Source organism: Struthio camelus, chromosome 1 (assembly GCF_040807025.1).
Source record: "Struthio camelus isolate bStrCam1 chromosome 1, bStrCam1.hap1, whole genome shotgun sequence".
NCBI classification, from domain to species: Eukaryota; Metazoa; Chordata; class Aves; order Struthioniformes; family Struthionidae; genus Struthio; species Struthio camelus.
In genome coordinates this window covers 39604276-39620772 of record NC_090942.1, presented here as the reverse complement: position 1 = coordinate 39620772, position 16497 = coordinate 39604276, and the positions used below count along the sequence as shown (strand labels likewise).

The window sequence follows — 16497 nt, the reverse complement described above, 5'->3', positions numbered from 1 at the left end:
TGCAATAGAAAGTAGATGGGAACGTCGTAAAAATCATGGGCCTCGACCTATTTAATTCCATAGCACAGAAAATAATAGACAAATTGTTAAGTTGAGAATACATTTTATAGTCCCAGTGTTCCATAGGTAGAAGAATGAAGTAGAGTTTAGAACATTTTATACGCTGATCCAATGCACATTTTAATATATCTGTAACCCCATTAAAAATCATTGCCCAGGAGTCAATACTTGGGGATCAAAAGACTGTTGGGCATCATTTTATATTTATTTTCATAAAGCATTTATGTTTGAAAAATAAAACATAAACTCAAAACTATACAAAATACTGTTGTTAGCAGTTAGCGTAGGGCATCTCTATAGCCATTGTAAGTTGGAAGATTGGGAACTGACATGCAAGCTGCTTCTGAAGTAAAAGTCATCACCTGTCCAGGATCTTTACCAGGCAAAAACATGATGAACCTACAGATCTTCTATCGTGGTCTGAAGATCACCTGCTCCAGGCAGTAAACCAAGGAGGAAATCAAATTACAGAGCAGAGAATGTTGTTCCTAGCGTTCTGTAAGATGTATAAATTTGATCTTTCCTGGAAAATGTTTCTGGCGAAGCTGTGTTCGTTCAAAGTTTGAATTTTGCAATATTTCTAAATGAGCAAAGCTTCGGTATAGACAAAGTGACATTAACATGGAAGTGCTGTCTCTCTTCCTTTGCTTGACAAACTGGTCTGAATTTTGTTGTCTTTTTTTCTGTTATGACTTCATCTGTACTGAGGAGTTTGACGTTTTATCCATATTTATAGAGTCATGTTGGGGACATTTTTTAAATGTAAATCTGCTGTTAGTAGAAAAGGCTTTTTGGGGTGGAGATAGACCTGCAAGACATTTAGTGGAGTGAGCTTAGACGAAAAATAGAGTAGATGAACATATTTTACAAATGCCAAGGTAAGATCGGGGCAAATGTGTCTCTTGGGTAATTGTATTCAGGCAGAGACCACCTTTCCCATCTACTTTTAGTCAGAGAATTCCTGGAGGAAGTGACCTTCGGCATAGCTTAAATTGCGGGATTTAAAGTAGAGCCTGTCTAGAAAGGTTAGTCTTTAACAGAGTACTCTTGTACCTTTCCAGCTGAGATAAATAGCTCTGTGCAATATTAGATACCATCAGTAACCTCTCCTGCTATCCTACAAAGGATGTGTACTTAATCTTGGGAAATCTCAGACTGTGCCTACAGGTGATGCTAACCCTTCTGTCCATTTTAATGAACTGATTATTGTGTATTTATGAATCAAAATAACTCATAACATGCCCGACTTTGATGGCATGAATCTTAGCTCCATAAGGTACACTAAAGCTGCTGTGAGACGCCTCCGTTAACTGGGCTATGGTAGGTGATGTTATAAAAACAGCAGAAATGCTGAACATGCCTACTACATGTTTGGCAAAGGGTGACCTTTATATGTGTGTCCAGACTATAGAACAGGCTATAAGTTAGGAAAAAAACCAAGTTGTTAAATTTTAGTACTTGATACAGGTTGAGGACTGGGGCCATATCCTCGCAGATTTCAGGAATTCTGTCTGCAAAAATTTAGTCTGGAATCAGATTTCTGGTTAATTTATTTGCCAGGAACCAGTGGGTTAAAAGGAAAAAAAAATGAGACTGTTGTTACTGTCAATGCATTCATCTGACATAGAAAAATGAAAAGAGGGGAAATTAGATTTTTATATTTTTAAAGTCTAAATCTTTTTTCTTTTTACATTAAAACAGCAAAAAATGAGAGATAAGTAGTCAAAGTAGTTTAGGTTAATGCATTTGAAGCTATATTTGGGACAGGCAAGCAATGTATGGTTTACATGATAGTGGCTAGTAAGCCACAGTAATTAGGTTGTTTTAGTCATGTGAGTAAACCTACCACATTTTCCAAAGCAGTTTAGCAGTACAGTAATACAAAGAGAAAGGATTTGAGCACCAGTCTTTTCAGGTGAAATTAATGGCAACTGCAGATGCTCTGCGTCTGATGTAGATGGAAATTTGCCAGTGATGCAGACCTCAGCTGAAAAGGGTCGATTTATTAAACTTGCGATGGTTCATAAATCCATTGATGAAATATAACTGAATTCGCATGAATTCTGGCCTGGGGACCTCAGCCTTTCCAGGTTCCTGAGTATGCGGCATAGGACGCGACTGGGAGCAGGCTGATGCCAGCAGCAGTGAAACAGAAGGACATCAGCCTCAGTGAGCGGTTGCTGAAGTACCAGGGAACGTACTTCAGTTGGGCAACACCGCACGTGGGTGTATCTGGAGCAAAAAGCAGTCTCTGAGTGTTCTTGTTTGTGTAACTTGCACCAAACCGGAGCCTTATCGAATGTAAAAATAGAAACAATTTTCCCCATGGTTTTTCCTCTAGTTTTGGTTAGCAAATCATACTGTAAACAATAATAAAATATCTCTGTGCAGAGTTTCATAAGCTTAAAATTATTTAGGATTTAAATATTTCGTAAAAGGAAAATAAAGCTGTCATTACATCGTTTAACAGAAGAGGAAGGGAGGAACGGGGACAGTCTGTGAGGTGGAGGGTTTACGTGGAGTTCAGCAACCCAAGAAGGTGTCCCCAAGCAGGCACCTCACTTCTCTTTAAGAACAGCCTTGATGAAGTACCATGTCCATCTCTGACAACCTCATTCTAAAACAGACAGATAAGTACTTTCAACGGGCATGCTTTCAGTTATGTTAGCAATAGGTTTCCTGTATTTGCATCCCTGTTGAGATTCTGTACGCTGCATGCAAGAGGGGGAAAAATCCCTTTTGCTTCCAGTTAAAGACATCATTGTAGCTTCTGTGTAGGTTAGCCGAATCTTTAGCTGTTTCATTCTATTTGAAGATTTAAGTTCGTTCTTCAGTTCGTAGACACACTTCTTTCTCTTTCTTTGTCTTAACCCTGGTCACTGAGGGAAAGCCATTAAAATGGACACAGTAATCAAGACGTGAATTTAAAGCCGATAAGAACCAGAATATATAACTATACTATGTCATAGTATTTTTGGAGAGGCAGGTAAGTGTAATCATCTTTGTTCCTTTTCACCTGAAGTTTCCAGAGGGTAAGAGGAAATGATAAAAAGGAGTCCAGAAACTCTCCTGTGAAGCACCCATCACATTTTGGAGTTTAACAAGAGGAAAGTCTTTCTTCCTGTGGCCTGCTGTAATGAGAATGCTCCAGGATAGTGTAAGCCTCTTGCACTGATTATCTTATTCAGATTTTTGCTGAGAGCCGAATGTAGCTTCTTAAAGTGTCCTGAAGTTGCAAAATGTTCTTGTTGTCCCGCAGACTAACACGTACAATATTAATGTGTGCTAATACGGTGCCACGATAATTCTGTGGCATACACTGGCAATTTAGATGACAAAAGAATTCACTTAGGTACATTCTTGCAGCTTTGCATTTTACTATTTCACTGCAGTGATTTGTTCACCAGCGTTGACTACGTAATAAGTTAGTTCATGCAAATGAATTCATCTATCTTCATTCCTCTTTGCCATTAGTTCATTATGCATACATTAATCCCTAGGGAATAAGTAGAGATTGATTAGAGAGGTACAGTGCACAGGTTAGCAGACACAAGGGCTGACTTACTCCTTTTACTTTTTTTTTTCCCCCAGATTGCAAACTTCTTTGTCAGAAATGGTAAATCCCTATGGGTTTGAAATGCTTATTGGCAGCTAAAGTCATCATCATTCCTGTGATTCAGCAAATTTTAGTATAAGCCAGTAGTTTAATTTGTAGTTCTTAAACCTGCCTTTCCTTTGGCCTTGACAGTGTCTTTTCAGAGTTTTTTCTTTGTTCCAAATGTCGAATAAGTTAATGATCCTTTTGTTACAGGTATTTTTTTCTGCCCTAAACACCTGAATGATTTTAGTGCCTCCTACTTCTCAGTTGCATATGTATTCACCCCAAACCATCTTTGTAACTTTAATTTTATATCAGGATTAAGTATAGAAAAAAGTCAGGTCATTATCAGATCACCTTTTATTTTATAAAATATTCATAGCTGTGCATTCCTTCCGCCTATTTTTGAGCTACCATCTTCCTGAAGTGGGCTTTTCTGGGTTGCGGTTTTCCACAAAGCTGGAGGGTAAGCAAACCCAAAAGATACCAGCGATCCCTAAGCACGAAGGGCGATAGGTAACATTGGCAGGAAGTGTTCGCTCTCGTTTTCCAAGGAGTCTCCACACAGAGACTCTGATGAACACCATTGTCATGCTGAATCTCACTACTACAGTGGAGAAAGAGTGACGGTGTGTATATCTTTCAGCTGTGTATGTCCTACAAACAAACAGGTAAATACCCCTAAAAACTTAAAATATCTGCTCATTAATCAGAGTGCAAGGACAAGTCCTATTAGCCCATCCTTCCAAGTGGCATGTTTGCTACTTACAGTTTCAATCTTCATCGTGTGTTTGAAAATTCTCCATCAATTATTTGAGTGGCTGTTACAACAGTTTATGCAAGAATGTGTGATGCCGTTACTGGATTCTTTTCCAGTTCTTATTACTTCAATTCTGCCATGTTACTAATGATCTCTAGGTCATAAAAAGGAAGACTGGTGTTCTGTATTAACTAAAATGTTATAAAGTAACTGTAAACCTTCACAGGGCACCCAAAAATATCTTCATAAAAATAAACGATGACCCAAATTGGAGCGTGGAACGTAATGGCAGTATTGCTAAAACTCACCTGGTAGCTGTGGGTCAAAAGGATGTTGAAACACTGAATACAACTGGAACATGTATTGCATGGGGAGAATATAAGCAGTTCAGGCAGTTCTTAATCTAAAATGGAAAGAAGATTAAGAGGCAACTTGATCACTGTTTACAGTTATGTATCTGCAGGGAGATTCTGAATGTAATAGCGGTGTTATAATGAGGTCTTGGGATTGAAAGCTTATCTGCTCAAATTCAGATAGAGATTACCAGTGCAGGTAGTAGATTTTCCATCACCTAATGCTTTCAAAGCCATGTTGGATATCTCTGTAAAAGATATTCTGTAACTGCAGATATAACTATATTATCTTTTCAGTTTGCATCCCTCAGGAGATCAGGGGAAGAATTGTTCCTGATGGTTCCTTCTTGCCTTGAAATTCATGAATGTAATCAGTCCTGCCTGATCCTTGCAGATAACTGTAGAAAACAGAAAAACTTGAATAGTCTGACCACATTTTTGTGAACAGTATCACCTCAGTACGAATAAACACTAACAATCAAGAGTTCTCCTCATGCTAATTTTTCATTAAAGGAAATAGAGGAGATTGAAAGTGAATCCAGTAGAACTATGGGAATACATTTTACACATCAAAATGCCACATCAGCGTCAAAGCTCTGTGCTGTTCTACAACAGAGTCCTGTCACCCATGCATAGCTCTGCCTTCTCGTTTAACAGTAATTATTCTAACAGAGGAGGATTACTGAACGCTCCCCCACCCCAATCCAATTCGGACAGAAGTGTAGAGAAACTAATGCTGTCATGAGCTCCATCCTTTCTTCATTGATAGCATCCAACAGAGTCGTGTAAAGGTGAAATACTGCTGCTTCGTTCTTATTTGAGTTAAGATTTGGTTGCTTATAGCCTAGAGCAAAATTTTCAAAGGGAGTCACTTGTTTTATGTGGCCTAATTGTGAGGTACATACTTGAGATGCCTATGGATCCAGCTCAGAAGTATCTTCTACCCTTCTCCCTCCTAAGCAGAAGACTGACATCATGCAGGAGGAAAGATGTTCGAGCTTTGGAAAGCCCTGAAGTGTGCACTGAGGAGTTTGTGAGGCTGAGACCATCAAGTGTTTCATCAGAGTATTTGCTCTGTCCTGCCCAGCAGTGTCCTTGTTTCGGAAAGCTCTGCCTTGACAGTTTAGTGGGCTGCTTTGTGCAAGTACATTTTCAGGAATTTAACTACCAGCACAGATCTGTGGGAGCAGACTAATTGCTAGAAACTTACTGAAACTTAGCTAGTGCCTCAACTGGAGCAGGTCCTTATCAGAAGATAAGACAATTGTTCATTACAGATCTTCAGACAATGCAGGTAAAGCAGCCTGTAGAGAGAGAAATATATATAGGTATATACACACACACACATAAATATATATATTTACATATATGTGTTGATATTCTCTCAAAGAATGCCAGCAGTGAAAATGTTACAAATTCACAACAAGCTCAAGGAATAAATATGCTGTAACTAGAATGCATCATTGCGTGAGTTTATAGTTCTCACTGCCTCTTTATTCCCATCATGTTACAAGGTGGCACTTTAGGGAAAAATAATCTTTTTTGCAGGAACCAATGCAAAAAAAAAAAAGTTTTATATTGTAAGTGATTCCACTAAATCTGCATCTTCTTACCATACTTTGTTAAAGTATTCCTATTTACTGAAGCCAGATGTTTTAGTATTTTATAATTTTACTAATAATTTTTTCTGTAATTGAATTTTTCTGCCAAGATTTGCTCAGGGATTGCAAGTAGTAATTCTGTAATTCTGACACATTAAACATATCTTGTCTTCTGAATCCATTTTAATTAAAATCTGTTGATTGTTCTTCAATATACTTACAAGAATTCAAGCTCGTAATCTGATTCCTTACCTATATCAAGAGATTGTAAAACTTTGATCTTGCGTGTTTCCAATTTCCTTCAAAGTAGATGTTCTGCATTGCATTACATTCTACCTTTATGGACATCTACAGACGTTGAGCAAACAGGAAGCATATGAGCAAAAAAGGACAAAAGCAATTCTAAAATAAGAAACTCCTGAAATGGCAGAGACAATTTTAAATAGTATCTCAGTGTGTGCTTTCCCACTGTCATGCTTTTCCCACACAGTCCAAAACTCGGTGGACTGAAAAAATGAATTCTGTTTGCACGTATTTTCTTACTGATTGCATTACTTTTATTGCCCTACAAGCCTTGTTATCAGCCATCTCAAGAAAAGGTTGGGAGAGAGCAGGGTTGGTTATGATTCTGGCTGTGTGTGGCCTGATACTTTTGGTCCTTGATATTGGGTGCAAAACAAACAATAGAAGAATTAAGAAGTGGTCACTGCCAAAAATTCCTAATAGCCCTAGATGTTAAAAGAATCAGATGCCATCATTTGTACTAGTATAACTCAAGCTAATCTCTGTGTATGCGTATTATCTACTGAAGTAATATGATGAATCATTTCTGACTTTTAGGGCTTGGAATTTCTTGGTATTTTGCGTATTGACATAGATTTTCTGTATGTTATTTTCTGCCATTATTGTGCAACTAAATCATGTGAACGAAAGCAAACTGAAAAAGAAACAGATTTCAAAGTTGCATTTCCTTATTTAATTTCCATGAGCAGAACCACCCAGAGGACCAAAAGCCTATTGTTCCCTCACCAACGCTGTCTTGGCATGGAGGAGCTTCTAGCCACTTGACTGTCCAGCTCCCACCCTAGCCTACAGCGCAGCTGCAGGTAGCCCTGAAAAAAACCCTCTGCTTTTGGGGCGGCTGTTTCCATATGCCACTTTTCCCCATGAGCTCAGAGCAGCCTTTTCTTGCATCCTCATATGACGTCCTCCCTCCTAAGTTCTCTGGATAGGTATCATTCTTACAACTGCTGTATGAATCTGCATCTCTATCAAAACTGATTTTATTCTATGGCATGCCAGGCCATTTTTGCGCTTTCTGACAAATGTTTTTACCACTCCCCTCTGGAGAGATGGGTCAGGAAAACAGGATGTTGACTCTTGAAGGAGTGCCTTTGGTTCTTCTGGTTACTACCAAAAATGAAATGTAATTCTCCAGCCGCTGACTGTGGGTTTCTCTCTATCACAGTCAAGAAGAACAGTTATTTTTGTAGAAGCAATCTTACTTGTAAGCCTTGCTGAACATTTCACTCCTTAAACCTAATTCCTGAAGTTAACTGTCGCATATGCTGAATGTTTCTTCCATTTGAAGGCTGCAAAACACTTCTGCTAACAAATTGATTAGTTTCTTGTCGTTAAGAATGAAGAGGCATTATCAAATTTATGAAGTGTAGTGTTTATGTCTGATGTAAAATTGAGGAAGTTCCCTGCTATATGCCTCAGTTTTGATTTAGAGAGAGCTGGCTGCCAAGGTATCTGTTTCTGTGCCCACGACTTGGAAAAATGTAGCTGACACCAAATGATGCAAGAGCTAAGCTCTTTTTGGACAGGAAGAAACCCAACCCAGATAGAAGCTATGTTGCCGTGTCCTGTAATCTTGGCATTTTCAATGAGTTATTTAATCACATCCTGTATAGTGTGGCCTGTGGTTGATTAAAAAATATCATTGTTTGGTTTTCGATGTCATATGCCTTGGCCAGGCAGCAGTCATATGTTTTCCAGTTCATAAATGTTGGTGGAAGGTGTTCTTTTTTTTTAAATAACATTTCTGCAGTGGCAAAGTCATCTTGTAGACTCTCTTATACTTGCAAAAAAAAATAGAAGATTATGCAATGCACTCTATAGAAATGGTTATAGTGTATACCACCAAGATAGCTGTCAATGTGAACTGTAAGTCTATGTTAGGAGGTTTTTTGCAAGTTGCTGAGTCGTCGTCATCTCCCTTGCTTTTACAGAAACAGTATATATGTATAAAATTTACCTGAGTTAGCACAGTCACATTACCCTGGCACCCTACACAAGGCAGTTTGCCTTGGTATTGTTTTAAATTTACAGTCCTGATGGTTACTGCAATATGTTGTGCCTTGCAGACATGCTCACACACATCATACCAGATTGTATTGTGCTGTGAATTGTCAGGCTCTGATTTAGTATTGGTTTGGGCTTGTCTGTCTGCAGGCTTGAGGACACTGCACAGAGAAGGTTACTGTCCACTTTGTGTTTTCAAATTTTCTTCACCAGTGTTTTTCTGTTTGTTTATTCTTACTAAAAGTTTGGGTATTTTAGAAGTTAGTGATACCCAGCCAGGAGAAGAGCAACAAGAAATGGAGTGTTCATGATCTCCTGACTTCCCTCTTGTCAGAGTAAGGAAAATACACCCACCCACAGGACTGGAAACATTTAGGAGATGTGATATCCCCAGTAAAACAAAGTGCTATCTGTTTCTTAAGAATTGACTTTATCTTTATGTGATTTCTTATTCAGCTCTAAGCTGCCTACTGGAATGTAAAACAAAATGTTTCCTCTGCAGAATTTCTGCTGACGTATGGGGAAAAACCATACACGGATTGCATTGACCATATTTTTAACTGACTTAACGATTACGTACTTATTGATTATGTATGTCGTTCGGTGGGAAATGATCAATAACAGCAAGTAGTATTTTATTTTTAGATTAAGTTTCATTTATGCCCTGTCCTGGCAGCAATGATCATTCACTAGGTGGACGATACAGGCGTTTAACCTAGTCAGGTATGTCGCGGTTACTCCACATGCAGATTTTAGGTGTTTTCTTACTAAAACCAAAATTTCGCTGAAAGGAACAAAAAGAATACACAAAATACCTGGGAGGAAGGAGAATGTTTTTATGAAGGTAGATGTTTTTGAATAATACTTTGATATTTAAATTAAGATACAAAATTGTAGGAATATAGAAAATAGATGCTAAAATTTTTGATTAGGTGCTCACTCAGCTTTTAAGCTTTCAAGCTTTTTGTTCTGTGAAATATTCTCCTGTATTCTAATTTTTAATTTTCTCTTTTGAAGAAGTGAATGTATTCCAGGTTCAGAAATCTCATGAGTCGATTTATTTTCCATGTATTTTATTCATTAAAACATGCTATTTACATACATCAAAAAGCAAGACATTACAAAATGTCTGATTATATTTAAAATTCTAGCAGTTGAACAGTATATTTGCCTTCCTCGTGATACTATGCTCCTTGAAGAAAAATTGATTTGACATAGTGTTTCTTGGATTTCATTTACCTGCTATTTGTTCCATTTATTCATCTTCTTGCAGTGAGATTTACCCACTCTTGTAATTGAGCACCTGTTTGTCTTTGAAGTTTTCTTGTCCCCTGTTGAGTATCCCTGCAGTCTTCTATGTTGCAGGGCGAATCGTAATCTTCTTACATCAGTTTGGCATTACTGAAGATCAGGCACAAACACCTCTGGTTTTGCAGCAGTAGACCTAAGAGAAGCGTTCAGACCAAGAATTAAGAAAAAAATAACAGCGTATTGTTTTTGTCAGAGTTCAGCAGCTATGTATGCTCTACCTTACAGGACCCTTACAGAACCAGCTTCTAAAATAAGCTCTTTGGGACAGAAACTTCCTTTTCCATTTTGTGTGTGCATATGTATATGTATATACACACATGTTTGTTCTCCCTGTAGTGAGCCGATCTCCAGTGCTGAGTGGAATTCCTGAGTCCCATATTTGAGATAGGTGGGTACCAGCAAGCCATAAGTGATGGGGAGCTGCTTGACAACCTGGGATGGCAGTGGCCCGGGGCAGCCTTGAGTGAGGATCCCACCACCCTGCCAGGATGTGACACCTTCCCCAGGCACAGGGGAGGCTCTGTGATTCCCTGAGTGCCATGGGAGTGTGAAACTTCTCAAATGCATTTCTAAAACTGAAGTGAAAATGGTATGGATTTGGGCTCTTTATAGACTCGGAGCCATCTTTTCTCTACTCAGTTTCAGTTTAGAGTAATCAGTTTGGTTCATATCACAGAGCTGTATTGCGGGTGTAGTGTTCCAATATTTGATAGGTAAGACATTGTTGTGGAGTAGGTAGACAATGTTTCTTAAGCTCATATTTTATATTCTGTCTGCCATGAAGCAAAAGACTTGTAGATTCCATTCCTATATTACTCATAAATTATAGGATGTCTGGAAGTAACCGTCTGGAAGCAACTTCTTTGCCTTCCTTTCTGATGCCAACTATGCTAATGTTATTAGCAATGTGGGAGTACATGTAGGAGAGAACAGGCCCCAGAGACATCCAATTAATTAAGCATTTGCTGCTTGGCATCAGTAATGAATTATGAGTGAGGTGATACATGAAGTAGATTGATTTTTTTACTCACAAAGAGTAACATAGCTTTGTCTTAACTAGAGAACAGAGACTGACCTTGCATTAGTTGGGGAAAAGAGCATACAGATGTGATTGCTTGTTAGATTGGACTTTGTAGAGCTGAAGTCCCAGGATTGTTCTGATATTGGATATTCTGATAACACTCCAGTGGGATTAGTCTGTAATCATAATGTAGAAGCGATACAGATGAACAAACACGTAATCTATAGCATGCAAGAACAATAATCATATATGACTTGAGAAAGCAAAGATGAAAGATGGAGAGACTAGGCTATCAAATGGGCATGTTTAAGAGAGTTCTGGGGGTAACAGCCTGTAATATGTAAAACCAGCTTAGATAGTTTTGTTTGTTCATGTTATGGTCATATACAAAAAAAGCTACAAAATCTTTCCAGGGGGTAAGCCTAATGAAACTGTTGTATATTCCTAGATGACCTTATCTGTCAGTTAGCAATGAACGTTTCACGTCACCACCCCCTTTTCAGCACTGGTACATCTTTTCACGTCTGCATACCTAGAGGGAGTGCTCAGAGGTCAGTGTCCTGTTGGCAGAGGTATACAGAAAATTGTCACAATAATGGGCCAGAAGGAGCTACCCTGGTCATTAACTTCCATGCCAGCAATTGCAGGGAGCTGTATAATCATTAGCTAGTTTAAAACGGTGCACGGATCATCTGTTTCATGTGTCACTTCAGGCGGCGAAGTACTTCCCAACGTCTGACTGCAAACTCCTAACCTACATAAAAGATCACAACATTATTATGCTGTGGGAAAAGATTAGGATGCGCAGGGCCTTGCTGATCTCCTCTCTACCTGTGCTCGCAAAGTATCTGTTAAATCAAATTCCCAGGTGGTCCTCAGAAACAGACTGTGCTACCGAGAAGTACAAGGGAAGGCCTCAATTTGAGGGTGAGGAGGAGAGAGATTTTCTTCCTAACTCCAGATCTCACGATTGATTAAACTCTGCATATACAAGTGGGACACACCAGCCAAGCACCTGAGAATGTAATGTGCATCTTGGGTGCAAGTGTATGGTATTTTTGGTTCCAGTAAGTACCGTGCCTAGCTCTTGTAATTACTATGAGTACTTGCAGGATTCTCTAAAACTGAAAGCAGTGTTTCGTTCTGTAGCATCCCCTATGACTGTACAACATGTCTGCACTGTCAGACATAGATAATCACATCTGCTCTTTTTGAACTCTCATAACAGCCAGATGTAAGCGAGCGTTATCCTGGCAGCTCTATAGCTTCCAAATGTTGCTTGAAACAGATCTATTAGCTGGTAGAGTCATAACTGGTATCCTGTTAGCCAAGTTGGAGAAGGCACCAGGTAGCTATGTTATTGTCTGCATTTAGTTGGGCAGATGCACGTTCTGAACAGCCTCATAGTCTCTTGTAATTTCTCTTACTAGAAATACACCTTCCATTTTCAAAATACTCACTTCAAATTTTAGGAAAACCCGTGACCCACTACACTGCAGAATTTTGTCTTAGTAGAAGCTGTGTAAGCATAGGCGAATTCTTGCCCAAGTGCTTAAGTTGTGCTGTGTAATGGTAAAAATGCAAATAACCGAAATGAGGCCATCATCAGCCAGAGTGGAAGGAAGAGTCTGCTACCTAGAGAAGAAAGGGACCATTAATGGTACATCTCCAAAAGACTGAGCAGTTAACTCTGTTAGAGTAGTTAGCAGGGCAGTAGTTGGCAGGGCAGTAGAGAAGCCTGCTAAGGCTTCTGATTATGGGGTATTTCACCAGGGCTGAAAGCTCTTCTGAACGCCTTCCTCTGCCTGGCACCATTGCCTCTGTATTGCTCAGGTTCATCAGTTCTGATTCAGTCCCGCTGTTCTTTATCCTGAGGTCAAGATGTGTTAGGTCATCTTCTGAGTGACATGGAAAGGGATTAATAGAGCCTCACTGCTGTTTGTATAGTGCTTATTTTAGACTCTTTGGTGCTTACTGGCAAACATATGAATGTATGTAGGGAACTTGCTGGTTTTTGGGGTATCGTGGTGCCACTGTGGGATTGCTAGTTCACTGCAGTGCGGTGCTGTTTTATTTGTGTCTGAATGGTTCACCTAAAAGCTGATTCTTCCAGCATGTCATCATTTTCTGGGTGACTCTTTACAACTGCATGTATTTTTTCAGAATTTCTGGGTGGCTTGGTGGTTTTGGTAGGTTTTTTCTAACTGGAAACACAGGATCGTCCTATGGCTTTCCCAACATTTGGGAGCCACGCTGGAGCTATGCATATGTACATTGCCAACTCCAGCCATGTGCAATAAGGCTAACTCTTTTAGAGAGCTCCAGGCTTTCTGTTGCAGGGGCTCTGGATTTATTGAGGCCTGTGAGATTAGGCTGTCATTTTCAGAGAATGCTAAATGGGTATATTGCAAGAGAGGCTCAGTAAAATATCATATATGCAGTAGATCTGGGGTTTCCTAGAAAGCATATGAGGGAAATGTTATACACCACTAGGACTATGAAAGCCCTTCACTTATTTTATACTTGGTTTGCAGAGATTTCAATGAGCTTGACAGTGGAGATCTATTTGTGTAAGGGAAAATTGTTAAATTCTGATACGTTTAATCTCTGTTAGGAATCTAGTTATGTTCAGTTGTTCTGATTAGAACTGACATCTACTAGTGGCCTCCAAGCAAGTCTGAATCTAAAATTCTCTTGCACCATTATATCACTATATCCTTTACCCTCCAATTTAGTTAATCAGTTGAAGGACTTGGTAAAACATAGGCTTCAGAGGGAAAAGCAGAAAATGACGAAAGATAGCTTTTTAAAAATGTGAAACAACTACCTTTACTGTAAGTTTTGCCAAACTTTGTATTTATTGGCTCTGTGTAGTATACATTGGTATATTTTTTAACAACCTCTTAGAGAACATATGTCTCAGATTTATCTATATGCAGATCCTGGTGGACAAAACTTGTGAATTGTAACATCAAGACTCTCCAGATGTACACATTATTCCGTATTAACATACACAGTGATTTTCTTGGGAAGTAGATGACATTTAAGTGACATCACAGATGTTGCTTTTCTCAAATGTTAATAACGCTAATAATTTTCTTTCAACAGAGGAATTCAAGGGCTCAACAATAGTTGAATTAATGAAAAAAGAAGGCACCACCCTGGGGCTCACAGTTTCGGGTGGAATTGACAAGGATGGGAAGCCAAGAGTGTCGAACCTTCGCCAAGGAGGAATTGCTGCTAGGTAACCACATCTCCAGCCACAAAATGCATTATAATATGCGATTGCTTCAGAAATGCATCCTGCGTCAGAAAGGTCACTAACAAATACGTGACTGGAAGCGTCTGTAACGGCAGCCCATCAGACCAGAAAAGCTCAGAGAAACATTTCAGCAACAGCTGGTCCACCTCTTCCCTTGAGGCTACTTTGACAAAAAAGAGAAATACCAATAGGATATTTTAAAATTATATTAAGACGAAATAAATTTCTTCTAAGAGATTTAAATTTTATTTCTGTATTTTTTGTCCTTGAGCAAAAACTTAAGAGAAAAGGAAAAATATTGAGCAGAAAAATACAATTGAAAACCTACCCGTAATACTATCATAATTTTATTAAAAAACTGTCCATTGCCAGGTTTTAAGATTAAAAAACATCTAAAATCATAGCTACCTTGCTCATTACAACAGTGGAAACTGAAAAGCTGTTACTCGTGAGAGAAACAGGTCAAGAGATGAAGGTTAAACCAAATAATTCGAAGTAACTGGGCGGAACAGATGGTTTTGGGCTGTGGCCATCTTGTTGTGGTGTTAGCTGTGAAGGCAACTGTAGTCTAGAATACTGTTCTGGCAACATCCCAAAAAGAGAGAGAGAGAGAGAGAAAGAAAGGTGGGGACATGAAGATGTTTTCCCAGCTCCTTTGCCCAAATCAGTTAAATCATCCAAATCGTGTACGCTATAGCTGTTTTTGTACATCAGAAATTAGTAATGCAACAATGTTCTTCTTTTAATACATTTAATAGATTAGGTTAGGTTAAGATCTTGAAGTGCCATTAACTTCTTGAAAGATCAGTTTGAATTTAGATGATTGGAAGAATTATTTCTTGTCATCACTAACATGCGATTTAAAGGATTCTACTACTTTGGTCCAGTAGATCTGTGTTTAACAAAAGAAAAGGAATATGTACCTTTTCCTAGGAGTGACCAGCTGGATGTAGGTGACTACATCAAGTCTGTGAATGGAATCAACCTGACCAAATTTCGCCATGATGAGATCATCAGCCTACTCAAGAACGTTGGCGAGAGGGTTGTTTTAGAAGTGGAGTATGAGCTCCCTCCAGTCTGTAAGTAATAGCAGAGCAAACTGAAATCCATGCAGAATAGTGAATGCATGTTGTGAACAGTGAAATGGGAGTGGTTGGTGGTCTCTGTTTTTGCTAGTGGTTGTTTTTGTGTATATTTTTCCTCTGGCTTATTGCTGAGTGTGGAAGTGGTAAGAAAGAACTCGCAATGCAGGGTGATGCTAAATGCAGCCATTGAAAGCTGAATCTCGCCAACTTTCACTATTTTTTCATAAATTGGAATACTGGAAATTAGATTGGATAAATCCCAAGGCAGCAGAATCCTTCTTACTATAAGAGGATTTTCTGAGATGTTAACAAAGCCTATGAGTTCTACCTCTCTCTGCCTTTGCTTTCCTTCTCTCTTCTTGTGGCACCCTCCTACCCTCCCAGATAAATAACATCCTTTGTTATTTTTCCAGTCTTTTCTGACATCAGTTTTAAGCCACATATCATTTCTAGAGCAGAAGATGCAGTGAGATGGGTTCTGGGTTTTGTAAAACTGGAAGAATTGTGCAACTGAAAGAAGGACCTCTCACTTGTCTTCAAGATACAAGTTTATGCTGACACCAAAGTCACACAGTGCTACTAAATTTTTTCCTCACCTCTTTCTTTTGTCCATTCACCGCTCCCCTTTCTATTTACGTTCAAGCATCTGTCAATGTGTGCCCCTAAGAGAGAGTCAGGGGGAATTTAACTGTCAGGTATGAAGTAGAAGTAATGATGAGTTGTAAACCTGGAGCCAAAAGTAAATGGCTGGGTGGCTCCCTGGCACAAAGGCTGCTGTTTGTGCTGCACCAGCCACCTTTTCAAAGAGTGCACGCGCCTTATGCTGCTCACTAGAGGGGAGAAGATGTGGTGCCCAGTGGTATTTAGCAGAAAAACCTGCAGAGCCAGCTAAAAACTTCTTGTCTCCTTAAATAAAGCCTTTCATCACAATAGGAGCCAAATGATCCATCCACCTCTTCATATTTCCCAGCACTTTGATGATGCTCAGGAGAACAGGATGAACTCCCCACTGTTTTCCAGCAGCTGGAGAGTTAGTCTAATTACATATTTTGTTGCTGTTATGACCTTCTGACAACTGCCTTAATGCTTTAAATGTTCTTTGCTGTTTGCTTGTGATTAGGTAACTTCATGTTCAAACC

The 16497-nt window shown here is 39.1% G+C and overlaps 1 protein-coding gene across 6 annotated transcripts in view; it reads left to right on the top strand.

Moving 5' to 3' along the window:
- Nucleotides 1–16497, top strand: part of GRIP1 (glutamate receptor interacting protein 1) — a 349131-nt gene that overhangs the window by 250047 nt on the left and 82587 nt on the right. For all 6 annotated transcript variants that reach the window (XM_068934961.1, XM_009671746.2, XM_009671742.2 and 3 more), the window contains exons 3-4: nt 14120–14255; nt 15207–15352. In XM_068934961.1, coding sequence (XP_068791062.1) covers nt 14120–14255; nt 15207–15352 — 282 coding nt within the window. The remainder of the gene's footprint in view (nt 1–14119; nt 14256–15206; nt 15353–16497) is intronic.